Source organism: Syngnathoides biaculeatus, chromosome 9, assembly GCF_019802595.1.
Source record: "Syngnathoides biaculeatus isolate LvHL_M chromosome 9, ASM1980259v1, whole genome shotgun sequence".
NCBI lineage: Eukaryota > Metazoa > Chordata > Actinopteri > Syngnathiformes > Syngnathidae > Syngnathoides > Syngnathoides biaculeatus.
Window position 1 is genome coordinate 11,517,142 of NC_084648.1, and position 14,206 is coordinate 11,531,347.

The window sequence follows — 14,206 nt, forward strand, 5'->3', positions numbered from 1 at the left end:
TATTTCTACTATGCAGTTTATTAACAGGAAAAGCTAAAAACAAAAAAAAAAGGCCAATTCTTTAGGCTTGGAACACATTATTTCTTTTTCCATTCATTGTAATGGGAAACATCGATTTGCTTTTTGAACAAATCACTTCTCGAACCATTTTCTGGAACAGATTGTGGTCGAGAACCGAGGCATCATCTTAGTTTAAATGGTAACAGGATGCCACAAAATTGCATAAAAGTAAATTTTTTTCAATGCCCTGTGGCTGACTGGCTCCACCACTCCCACGACTCTTCTGAGGATAAGCATCTTGAAAAATGGACTGATGGATAATATTTTTATTGCTTTCAACTGAGGCTTAGCAAACAACAGAAGATTAGGGCCAAAAATGTAGCCTTTCCAACAACACCATTTCATCCGTTAGAGTGGTGTCCCTAAATATTTTGAGTGAGGTTTACAAAAAGTGGAGTCAGACAAAGCTCCATTAGAGCGTAACTGAGGGGGAACAACATTAAGTCATACTCACCAAGAGGACTGACAAACGGACCGCGTCGGAACCGCGGATAAGGTGAAGCGGCGGGCTCTCGGCGGCTAGCCAGGCGGAAAATTGGAAAGTTTTTTAAGCTACAGCGAGTTATTAGCTAAGTCCAATATGAAACAAAAAGCTTTATCTCCTTTGAGGATTGTCTCTCAAGTCTAATCTCTCCTTTTCACTTCAATGGACTCTTTACAATACGCTCATCTTATCGCCGTAATGCTACGCTAGCAGACAGGAGTGACCATCACTTGTGTGCGTCAGCGTGAAAAAGTCTTCATTTTTGTTCCATTAAAAAAAAAAAAAAAGTCCTTTTCTGCATCCATTTCCTTGCAGTCCACTCCTGGTGCCGCTGCAAACTCCTCCGTTAATTGGATCTGGCATGTATTGTAATGGCTTTGCAATCTACGGGGGAGCTTGGGGAGCGAGTGAAAAAAAAAAAAAAAAAATCAGCCTTCATTTTGTTCTGGCATCATTCAAGTGACCGCCCAGGGAACGGCGGCGACACGCAGCTCGCTTCTGAGTCCAAATGGGCCCAGAGCGCTCTTCTTTCGGTTTTTGAGGAAATCACATCGGTGGCCACACCTTAGACAGATTTGGCTTTGGGATCTCGGGGAAGCTTTTAAAAAGAATAAATAAACGGAGTACAACAGGCTGGCAAAACTTCCTGGCCCCGGGAAACTCTTTTTATTGGTTGCACTCACAGCGGGTTTAATGGGCGCCAGTCAAAGTGCGAGCACTGGAATTTGCCCAAAATGGCTGCTCGGGTCGTGGGTCCTTGAGATTTATGATAGCGCTCGATCCAGGGCTTAATTGGGGAAGTTCCCTCATGGGCGCGATGCGCAAGGCCTGGAATTTGCCCAAAACTGCTGCTACGAAAACAGTCCGTTTCAGGAACTTTTTTGTGTATCCTGTCATGACAGACACCCGATTTCACGTCAAGCGTTCACCGTGAAAAAAACGGGTCATCTTTTTTTTTGGTTCCCCGTTCTCGTAAGCTTTGTCGGCCTCAGCGCTCCCGGTGCTGAAAAGCCTCCTTGTGATTAATGCGCATGCGCGTATATTTTGCCATTTTCCGGTCAGTCTGAAACATCCCCATCCATGCTTCAATATGTGCCATTCAACAACTTGTCGCCGAGTTTTCATGTTCGCAACGGACGTCTCAGAAAGACGAACACAGCGAACGCACATAGTTTATATCTTTTTATCAACTTTTGTTTTAAGGTTAGGATATAACATATGTTAGCTCCCTCTATGTAGAAGAAGGGGAACTATGAGACCGGGGGATTTCCCAGTACGCGTCAGCTACGTACCCAGAGTTCCCCTGCTAGTAACGCATGTGCATTAATCACAAGGAGACTTTTCAGCACGGGGGGAGCGCTCAGACCATCACACCGGGCCCAGCATTGATCAACTTTTCGTGAACAAAGAACTTTGTGCATTGGACTCCCCAATGTTTGTCATGTGTGGTTGAAAGTCAAAGTCATATTATTAAGTACCATTCTACCTTAAATATGTTGTACCCTTTTTTTACTTATATAATGAACAACATAATGCTGAAACAAAAAGAGGAAAAAAAGAGGGCGTGTGACATTTATTGACCCTCCATTTACATTATGAGCTACTTTTATACCACGCATATTCGTGTTTCATTCACTTATAAACTCAGCAATTTCTGTTTTTTGTGATCTTTTGGAAACACCTTTAACGTTGATAAAACTACATATGAAAAAAAAAACAATACAGTACCATGGAAAAGTACCGGGAAAGTATCTTTTCGAGATGAACAGTGGTTAAAATTGATCTCAAAGGGGAAATTCCGTTTTGAAAGTTAAAATTGGAGAAGAAGAAAAGGGAAATCGGACAAATCCACGCATCTGCGGGGGGCGGAGTTACCTTTTCTTCTCAGCTTCGTATCTGCTGAGGAGGCGCTGGAGACCGCCGCCCTTGAAGCCCTGGAAGTGTGCGGCGGGGGCGCCCGCCGTGACGATGTCGTACGACGCGTCTGCGAAAGATAACGTGACACCGAGTCAAGTGGCGTCTTCTTCGCGCGCGCACGTATTGGAGAGAGTTTGCGACTCACTAATATGCCAGGCGAACTTCTCTTCCACTTCACACGACAACAACAAATATTCTCCTAAAGTGCTGTAAAATTGACGAGTGGAGTCACTGAGATCAGTTATTTTCATACGCATATTTTCGGTTCGACTTTTGTCAGCTTGTCAATTCACAGATTTTTTCGGTCAAACGTATGCTTCATTATTTGCTGAAAAAGTGCTTTTTTCTTTTTTTTTTTGCTCATGATGGAGCAATGAAATTATGACTACTTGTTAGGTTGTTCTTTTGCGGTTTTGGAATGCACCAAAGGAAAAGACAACGGCAAGGCAAAACATTTGTTTCTGCTTTTCTCCAAAGCAGCAACAAATAATACCCCATTTATCTACTTTATTAATACAATTTCTCTATTATTGTATTGTGTGTTTTTGCCAAAAGTTGAGATAACGACTGAAGCTGTTTTCGATGAAATGTCGGTAGGCGTGTTTGTTTGCCCGTGTGTGACGCCATGTCAGTTTGTGCTAGTGTGTCAATCAGGAGAGCAGGTTACATCATAATATTGATAAGACTCCTTTGAAGGTGGTTTGTGCTGAACAATTGAACGTCTTGAGATTTATGTAACATGGGTTCATGATTGCGAAGCTGCGTGTTGTTAACGCCCTGCTGGTTATTTTCTGTCTATGCTGTTTCAGACGACAGGAAATCATAAAAACATTTGAACTCCTGCGGACCTTTTTTTCATGATCCTCTCTGTTTTATGTGGATTACTCTATGTGACAAATACAAATGCAATTTTTGCACATGGTAGCAAGCGTCTATCCCTTCTCTCCCTCCCTCACCTGGCCAGAGAATTGTGTGTGCCTGCTGTACAGTTTTTGACCATTTCTTGCAAGAGATAAACTCAAATGACACGTCTCAACTCTTATTTCAATAGGTTTTTTTTTCCCCAACGCTCTTGTTTTTTCCCCCGCGTTCATGACCGCATTTCACCGCAGGTGATACGGGTCTGTGACTAGAAGACCCCGAGCCTTATTCTCGGCGCACCATAAAACCGCAATAGTACTTTTGACACATACGGTTCCGTGGGGCGCTCGGTGACTTTGCTCCAACCCACTTCCATTAATCATCGCCGCGTGTCGGGGCCGCGTGGCATTTGATACCCATCACACTTCTTTTCATAGCCGCCCCCCCCCACCCCCCTGCGGGCTTTCCAGAAGTCCGACTTGCTGTTAATTGGTTCTCCCGCGGTAAAGAAAGTACAGCCAAGTGCAATCGGGACACAATGACACTGTCTGCGCTCGTTTGTGTCCTCCGGAAATCTGACACGAAAGGACCCTTCTGTTTTCTTTAAGTCGTTTTTGAACAGATTATATCATAAAAAAAACAACAACACCTGACTGCCTTGTCTGAAATAAATATAGAAATATACATCTGATATGTTCAGATTTAGAAAAAAAAAATTCTTCTTCTTCTTTTCCTTTAGGCTTGTCCCGATAGGGATCGCCACAGCGTGTCATCTTTTTCCATCTTAGCCTGTCTCCTGCATCTTCCCAAACCCCAACTGCCCTCATGTCTTCGCTCACAACATCCATCAACTTTGTCTTTGGTCTTCCTCTCGCTCTTTTCCCTGGCACAATGTACTCACTCTCTCAAACCATTGAAGTCTGCTCTCTCTAACGTTGTCTCCAAAACATCCAACTTTGGCTGTCCCTCTAATGAGCTCATTTCTAATCCATTTCCAACCTGCTAACTCTGAGCGAGAACCTCAAGATCTTCATTTCTGCCACCTCCACTTCTGCTTCCTGTTGTCTCTTCAGTGCCACCGTCTCTAATTTGTAGTTCAATCCAAGTTTAAACTCTCATGTGCATTTTTAAATTACATTCCAGCAACAAAATCTACAAATGTTGGAAAATATGTCCAGCATTTTGGCCTGAAGCAGCCATTTTTAGGTCAGTTCCCTGTATGAGTTGTACCAAATTTGAACTGTGTGCTACTAAACAGACTAAAACACATGCAGGTACAGCATGAGAAGCTCATTTTGTTCTTAGCCTAGTTATTAGAATTCCTCATGTATAGACAGTGGGCATGTCTTTTTCTTCTTCTTGCTTTGCTTGACAGCCGACAACAGTCATAAAACACTCAGGAATGATAAGAGAGTGAGTATATTGGTAGAAGGGTGCTGAGGGTGGAGCTGCCAGGCAAAAGAGTGAGAGGAAGACCAAAGAAAGGGTTGATGGCTGTGGTGAGGGAGGACATGAAGACTGTGGGAGTTAAAGAGGAAGATGCCCGAGATGGGCTTAGATGGAAAAAGATGACACGCTGTGGCGACCCCTAACGGGACAAGCCGAAAGGAAAAGCAGAAGACATTACATGGAAGAGAAAAGACTTTCACGTTTACATAAAGTATAAAGCATTCCATTCTATTCTCCGGCTGCTTCCGTGAACCCAAACTTCAACGTCTGCAAAAACAACCCAGAAATGGTGTTTCAGACATTGATCGAAGACCCACAAAGTACTGCTCGGCTTGGGTGCTAGTGCATCTGCGTGTTAGTTTAAGTGAATGTCATTTATCACCTTTCATGAAAGATTAATTAGATAGAATCCACAGATGTTTTGGGATGTGTTTAAATCAGAGGAAAACCATCATTTCTGGGGAAAAAAAACTAGTACCCAGAAGAAGTAGTGATTGCCAGATAAATCACCAAAATATAAGTCCCCCATTTTTTACTGTAACGATAAAACCGTAAATCACTCTTTTACAAAATAAAGAATTGACAAAGGTAATATGGAAGCGTATTGCTAGCACACCAAAAAAAACCCAAAAACAAATGGTCTCTACCACATTATAATGTGGTATGTTTCATACTATAATGTGAATAGTTTTACATTATAATGTGGATCGTATCAGATCATAAACTTCCGGTTCAGGTGGGTGGAGACCTTTTATCTACTTTATAACATGAAACGAAGCACAATATAATGTGAAATGATTTACATTATAATGTGAAACGAACCACATTATAATGTGAAACATATCACTTTATAATGTGGTAGAGACCTTTTTTTTTTGGTGTGGCAGCACTACGCTTCTGTAATGTAGTGCTCAGTGGTTCAGTAATTATTTAGTTTGAGGATTTGTGGGTCACATGTTTTGCATTTTCTATATTCCACATCTCAACAGATTGAGCTGAAAATTTGATAGAAGTCTTGTTTTTTTTTAATTCAACCTGTCAAAGCAAGTTTGATTTAAGAACATAAAATTTGGAAGAGAAGTCTTTCATGAGTAGTCCCACGAAAAAAGTGTCAAGTTTTAATGTCTAAAAAGAAAATGGGAAGTTCCCCATTTGGGATCACTTTAGAATTTCTAGGCTTCCTTTCATGACGACTTGGGCATATGGGCGCATTTTGTCTGATGGCAACCATCCATCCATCCATCCATCCATCCATCCATCCATCCATCCATCCATCCATCCATTTTCTTTGCGGCTTATCCTCTGGAGGGTTGCGGGGAGTGCTGGAGCCTATCCCAGCTGTCAACGGGCAGGTTACACCCTAAACTGGTTGCCAGCTAATCGCAGGGCACTTAGAGACAAACAGCTGCACTCACAATCACATTTATGGGGCAATTTAGAGTGTCCAATTAATGTTGCATGTTTTTGGGATGTGGAAAGAAACCCGAGTGCCCGGAAAAGAACCACGCAGGCACATACAAACTCCACACAGGCAGGGCCGAGATCGAAACCAGGTCCTCAGAACTGTGAGACCAGCTGATCCACCGTGCCGCTGATGGCAACCAATTTGAGTAAAATCAAAAAATGGGGGACGGTAAATTGAGGAGAATTTTAGTTTAGGTGACTGAATATAGGCGACATTTAGTTTGTAGTCTTGCCATAAAGCTCTCAATACTAATAACGCCGCAAGCTACGGCATAAAAAGGGCCTTTCCCTGGTTTGGTTCTGAGATTACGCTCTCAATTAAAAGCGGCGGACCGAAGTGAGGTGACGCTTGTGAAACAGCTGGAAAGTCAATAAAGCAACTAATAAATAAACATGAGCAAGGCCGGACTGGACCGGACCGGACTGACCTGTCTTTCTCGGGCATGTCACTCTCATTCTCTGAGTGTGCAGGTTGATTGGGAGGAATTCCAGGGATTTCTGGGCTTTGCAGCAGCTCTGCTTGAAGGACGGACCTGAAAAAACACGGCGACACACAAATACACGCTGGGTGTTAAGTCACAAGGACAGATAACACACAGCATCAGTACTTTCCGGGGCTAGAAGGACATTCGGATATAGAGATGGAAGAGTATCGTCGAAAATGCAGACCAGCGTTAGCGTGATCAAAATGATTGTTTTCAGTTGAATATTTTGTTCAAAGAAATGCATCAGGGATTTGCTGAGTCGAAACAAGTCAGTAACCTTGCATGCACAATTTAATGAGAGCTATAAAGAAAACAAAACAACGATGCATTAGCTAAAAAAAAAAAATCGATTGGATGTAAAATGTGCAAATATTAAATATACACGTACGATAGGAATACACAAACTTTAGCATTTCTGACAAAAATAGACATTTCACAATGCAGTACAAAAGTATGGCAAAAGTACAAAAACATTACATGAAAATCACATATTTTACAAAAAGTGCACAAATACTAGCTCAAAATCTAATCAAGAAATAAATTATTATAAGGAGAAAATTGTTGAAATAATAGGAAATGAAAAATACAAATTAGAGGATAAATGTGAAAAGCCAAAGAAAACTATAAAATACTGAAAAAAGACTCACATTTTATACAAAAATAACATTTGCCCCAGAAAAAAAACAAATGTGTAAAATAAGGGAAATATTTAGAAAAAAATGCAAATGTAATCAACAAGAACAAAATGGAAAAAAACTTACAAAAACTGGAAATATATATCTATATATTTTTTTTAATAACAAAAGTACAAATAGTTTTGTAGAAAAACAAATTAATACAATATCTCAAAAACGGGAACATCGTACTGTAGTGTTGCTGGGACGACGCAGCTGAACCAAAACGTAACTCATCCTTGTTAAAAAAAAAAAAAAGCCGCCTGAGTCGGCATATTTGCATACAACACTTTAATAAAAGGCCAACGTTAATGGTGGGGCCGAGTGCAGAACGCCGAGCGCAGACGAAGCTGCTGATGAAGCTGCTGACTCGCCGGATGAATTGGCCACATCAAGGTCCATCTGCCGGCCCAGGTGCGCAGACAGCAGGCCCCGATGGCACCGCAGGCTGACATCTGGCCTACATTTAATACTTTTATGCCGTTTCTTTGCTGTCTTTTTTTCCCCCCTGCTCTGATTAGGCCCCCCTGTGAGATTTGCGACTGTGTGCGAGGGTGGGAGCGACTTGTAAGTGACAGTTGACAGCCATGTTCTTTTTCTTCTTCTTCTTCATCATCGTCATCTTCTTCATGCACCTGCTGTGCTGCGAGTGTGAACACGTCTGACTTTGTAGAACATTGGGATTAAAAAAAAAAGTGACTTTACCACATATAACACATCCGCACGATTCAACTTCAGCCGGAGTCAAAGAATTATTCAATTTATTGCGTTTGATGAATCACGTGGAAGTGGTTCATTAAAAAAAATAAGGGGCAAAGCTCATTATTATCGTAAAGAAGAAACAGAATACTTATGAAAAAATGAACAGAAAAAGGTTTTTGGTACAGTACTACTAATCTTAATGATAATACATCAAATGAAAGCTAATAAGAATAGAATAGACAAACATCTATTTTCAATGAAACCCTAAAATCAAGAATAATAATTAAAATTAATGTTTTAAAATTAGAATATGTACAGTACATATTTATTAGGGGGTGTAACAATTCATCTACTGTAAAACATCAAATCGATGTATATTCAGACGATTCAACCTCATCAATCTGCGGTCGTGGACGATATAACGATCTAACAGAGAAGAAGTTAAAATAACAACTGGGGTAATGGGGTTGCACAAGTGTGCACACCCTTTTAAAACTGGCGATGTGGGAATGTTCAGAAATCACATCACGCAAGAGGTACATAAGAGTCAGTAGACACCTGCCACAAATTAATCTGCGTCTAATTATCTTTTTTTTTTTCTGATGACAAGAGCTGTGCTTACCTTTGTAATCATGTTTAACCTTGGTTTCATTGGATCATAACCATATTTCCCACGTGTTAGAGAGATTTGGTTATTAATGGTGGAAGAAGTTTTGACATGATTTATCTTGGTCTCATTTTTATACACAACAAAAACTAGCATTGTATACTGCGCATGAAAATTGTTCCGCTCACTCAAAATATGGATAAAAAGCAGTAGTTTTGATCATCGCGCTAATCATCATCTTATTGCCTGTGCTGATTTTCTCATGTTGACTCCACTTTGCATGTAATCGCATTAGCTATCAATAATTAATGTGCAGCAGCTCACCCACGCGCGTTGTCTAGCAACGTTGCCATCATCGCGTTCGCTTCACGGCGGACGAGATCACAACGCAGAGGCTCGTCCGCCGAGCTCAGACAGATGTGGGCCACACATGCGACCTCTGACAGGAAGTACAGAAGAACGACGACGTTGCGACGCCTTCGGACCCCGGCGCCTTTGTTGGCGCCCCGGGCGCAAATTAGCGGTCTTCATTGCTCATCAGCAGATGGATGAAAGAAAAAAAAAAGTGGACTCTAATAAAAGTCATAAAGGGGACGAGAGCGGAATAAAAGTCATTGGTATTCATGCCCACTAAAACAAGAGTTCATTTGATCATCATTTTAAATTATTTTTGAGGGGGAAAAACGAAAAAGAAAACGTTGCTCTGATGTTATGACTTTTAACTAATTAACCGAGCTATGTCATTTTCAACTCCATTTGTGAAATTTTCAAGTTAAGTGGAGAAGCTATTGGTCAAGATCCAGATTTAGTTCAAATTTTGTCACATGCGGGGGGAGTGGGGGTCAGGGGGTGTTCACTATTGCACTCAGCACTTTCTCCTGATTCATTAGTGGCCCAACATCCAAGAATGTGAGCTTCAGAGATTGAAAGTAAGCGTGCCTGGAAGTAAATCGTGTTTTAGCTTGCATATGGAAGTAAATTAGTGCCACCAGGATTTGAATTTGAAATGCCACAGAAAACAGGATTTGAATTTGAAATGTAAAGTGATCACATTTTCAGTAGTTCCTACAATTCGCTGTCTAAAATTCACCGTCTGTGCCACCAGGCAGGGTTACTCCAGGTCAGAACCGAACACCCAGCCAATCGCAGTTACGCTTTATTAGTATGTAATGTCATGTGACGAAGAAAGCGTAACTGGATTGGCTTACTTCCATACTTGCGCTTACATTTTAGTACAAGTGAATTGTTATTCACCATCTTTCTATCAGAGCTCGGCAGATTTGACAGATATTTCAATTAAACTTTGATGCCACTTTGTTTCCTTTCTTTCAAGTCACCTAAATAAGGCCAAGCCCGGCCCGAGATCTTCTAAAAATGTCATCTCTAAAAAGGGGGACGCTCCAAAAGAAGTTTGGGAATCACTGGACTAAAAAAATCCAAGCAAAACCAACAACCCCAAAAATAATCCAACAAAAGGAAATGTACCAAGCAGAGGAAATAAACCAGCTAAAATAGCAGAAACCTAAACTTTAAAAAAAAAAAAAAAAAAACTACAGGAAAGCTTCGGTTCTTGAACGTCTCCTATTTCGAACGAAAATTTCAAGATTCTTTTGCTTCTGTTTTCGAACAAAAATCGGTATTCGAAGGCCACCGACAAAACCCGGAAATAACATATTACGCAAGCAGCTGACTCACCAACGATGCGCTTTGTTATTGTCAATTCGAACACCCCCCGAAAAAACCCAGAAATAACATTGAGCACCGCGCAAGCAGTTGACCCACCCACAAAGCATGTTGTTATTGTTAATTCAAACGCCACCCAGAAAAAAAACAAAAAGACGGAAATGACATAACGCCCGTGGCGCAACCAGCACACTTTTGTTATTCTGTATAACGCAGCCTCTGTACACTGACGTGTCCTGGTAGTGACTGTTGTTTTTCTTCTTATCCAGGACTACCGTATTAACCCCCAATCATGGCTCCAAAGAAGGCAAGTTGCTTGTTTAAAGTTATTCTTGCACTTTTGTTAATAAAAAAGTTTACAAGGGTGGGGGCCAGGTCGCTACAGATACGGTAATGCACTCTTAGCCTAGTGTACTCTAATACTAAAGCATACATTTTAAGCAAAAAAAAAAAAAAATATATATATATATATTTATTAAATTATTTTATCATATATTTAAACTATACATGTATTTCTACTATGCAGTTCATTATCAGAAAAAGCTAAAAACAAATGCTTTAAATAGCCTATTTTTTTAGGCTTGGAATGCATTATTTCTTTTTCCATCCATTGTAATAGGAAACATTGATTCAGTTTTGGAACAAATCACTTCTCGAACCCTTTTCTGGAACGGATTGTGGTCGAGAACTGAGGCATCATTGTAACTCAAGACAAACTCCATAAACCAAAGACACCACACTAACCTAAGAAACACAACCAAGAAAATGTTACAGAAAAACTGATCCAAACAGAGAACCCAAGCCTACCTAAGAAACTAAAGCAACCAAAAAATAACTAAACGGCTAATATTTTTTTATTAGTTGTTTCGCAGCATATTTTTGGCAGTGACTGCAGGCGCTTCCAGAAAATCCATCCATTTCGTGTATGGCTTATCCTCTCCCTTTAATGATGTGGACGTACAAGGTTTCCATCAGAGACCTCAAAGTCTGTACATCGGACTGTCAACTTTGCTACCAAGTGTGATTAGTTCCAGAGACAGAAAGGACAATTTCCCCACCGGTTAATTGGTAAGCTCCGTAGGGGTCTTTGGAGAGCGGAGCACTGGCTGCCTGCACCGGAGGAGCGCCGCTGCATTTCAATGCAAGCGCACATACTTCCAAGGACAAATGACGATAAGAGCAGCGAAAGTTAATTTACATATACCAGAGAAAATCTCATACCAAGACGTCGGAGGAAGAGGACGCTCCGGAGCCAAGGACGGGCCACGCATTTTCGACTGGCTTTGAAAGGATTCTCGCTATGCGGCCTTTGTGCCTGACTGACATGAAGGAGAACAAACACAAATAATTCTTACCAGTAATTTTCTCCATTTCAGCAAGCGTCTCTTGGTAGGAGCTGATGATGCCGCCGTATCGCGTTATCACCTCCTTCCGCAAGTTGTCCCAATGTGGAGAAAGTTCCCCCAGCTCCTTCAGATCCTGCACCCTACAGAAAAAAAAAAAAAAAACATTTGCAAGGAAATCCGCATGGCTACTCGCTGCCGGTGTTCCATGTCTGTGTAATCATTAAAAAAAAAAACTGAAAAAAGAAAAAACGGCAGTGGAACGCACCAAAAGCGGAGTTCCAGCAGAGTACAAGTACAAACTCAACTTGGTCATCATATAACCATATGTTTCACATGTTTTAATCACGTCATTTCCATGTACATACTGCAGGTGTCCCTACTGTGTACATGTCAGTGAATTCATCCCCTTAATTAACTGCAAACAAAACCAACTCAATTAACCAAATCAACCGTACACAAAATGCACAATCTAAACATTTCACAAAATAAAAAACTAAACAAACCAAAGAAATTCAGCCAAATAAAGATGATATATCAGGCAAAACCAAGCCCACCCAAAACAGCCTAAATCCATCCATTTTCCCTGCCGCTTATCCTCAAAAGGGTCACGGGTATGCTGGAGCCAATCCCAACTACCTTCGGACAGGGGGTAAGGTACTCCCTGAACTGATTGCAAGCCAATCGTGGGGCACATCTAAACAACCAATTGCACCCACAATCACACCTAAGGTCAATTTAGAGTCTCCAATCCATTTTTTTGGGGGGCGGGGGGGGGGGGGGACTGTGGGAGCCAATTGGAGTCCCCGGAGAAAACCCACACAGGCAACCAAATATAGGTCAACCGAAAATGACCGTAATTTCCGGCCTACAGAGCGCACCTGATTATAAGCCTCACCCAGTATATTTGTAAAGGAAATACCATTTAAGCCGCATCTGTGTAAAAGTGGCCACATTGAAACACGAGAATTTTACAAAGAAAGACGGCACACAGGAAGAATTTTCAAACTTTTATTACCTTAGCTTAGCCTAACATAGCAACAACACAGTAGCACGAACAGGGCCAGTTAAAAAAAAAAAAAAAAAACATCACTGAGGTGCGACACGCTAGCATGTCGCTAATGCTAGTGCGGCGCTAACAGGGCTGGCTAAAAAAACATATCGTTAAAAGTCACTTCCTTGGCACATATATTCCACCGGTCTCACTCTTACTTTTTCCGCTCGAGTGCCCCCTTGTGGCCGCTTGAAAAAATGCACAAATTAACCGAATCAAGGCATTAAAGGGCCGTAAATTACGGTAATCTATTCATCTATCCATCCATTTTCTGAGTAGCTTATCCTCACAAAGGTCCCGGGAATGCTGGTGCCTATCCCAAGCTATCTTCGGGCAGGAGGCGGCATACGCCCTAAGCTAAATTAAAGATGAAAGTTTTTTATGGTTTAACACTCATAACGGAATCTGTGACTACAATGTGGCCCGCGATAAAAATTACTCTGACACCCCTGAGTCTACATCAACCAAAACTAAACCAAGCAAACAAACTAAGGCTCTACTTCTTCAAGAAATGCGTGTGTGTACGTGCGACAGAGGACGGCCTCTTTCATTATTTGCACGGAAGCGCACAGAACCAGCAAATTATCATCATTAAAAATGCAGCGATTTTACAATAGTAAGGGCCTTGAAGGGGGCCCCAAATTAAATCGGCCAAAACAACAAGTTGTGCAACAATAATATGCTCTCCTGACAATGAGCCCAATTTTCTGTAATTATGCCTCATAAATGTTGTATGCTCCGTGGGTGTCTTCAAACGAAAAGGCGAGACGTGCTTGCTCGAGAAAAACGGCACCATTTCAGTCGCGTCGCTTATTTCTGGACGATTTAAGATTTACACGATGTTTATACGCTGAGGGGCCCTGCTGGATGTACTGCTCAGATCCTTATCAACATACGAAAGGTCCGGGTTTTCCCGAAAAACTACACCAACCTATGTAGTCTGATGTCATTTTGCATTCTACGAGAGGGACAGCTGCTCGGGGTGATAAGGCCGAGGGATGGCGCGGAACCAGCCGGGTTGTCAGCCTGTTTAATCAGAGTTCTATTGTCTGAGGAGGGCCGAGGTGGGCGCACGTGAACAATATGCGCGTGAGAAAACTGACATTATCAATCTCATCCGCTGATTGGAGGCCATTTATTGAGTCGATGGTACACCTTCGGGTGATTGTGTCAGAAGTTAGATTGCATGTTCTCCCCGTGCCTATGTGGGTTTCCTCCGGCCACTCGGGTTTCCTCCCACATCCCAAAACATGCAACATTAATCGGAGACTCTAAATTGCCCCTAGGTGTGATTGTGAGTGCGGCTGTTTGTCTCAACGTGCCCTGCGATGTGCTGGCAACTAGTTCAGGGTGGACGTCCTGACCAATGACAGCTGGGATAGGCTCCAGCACTCCCCGCGACCCTCGTGAGGATAAGGGGCTC

General features: G+C 41.8%; 1 protein-coding gene across 1 annotated transcript in view; it reads right to left on the reverse strand.

Annotated features, from left to right (window-relative positions):
* Positions 1–14,206, reverse strand: part of inpp4b (inositol polyphosphate-4-phosphatase type II B) — a 181,196-nt gene that overhangs the window by 33,860 nt on the left and 133,130 nt on the right. Inside the window, 3 exon segments of the mRNA XM_061828785.1 lie at positions 2,420–2,528; positions 6,664–6,768; positions 11,742–11,872. Of these exon segments, the coding sequence (XP_061684769.1) occupies positions 2,420–2,528; positions 6,664–6,768; positions 11,742–11,872 (345 nt within the window).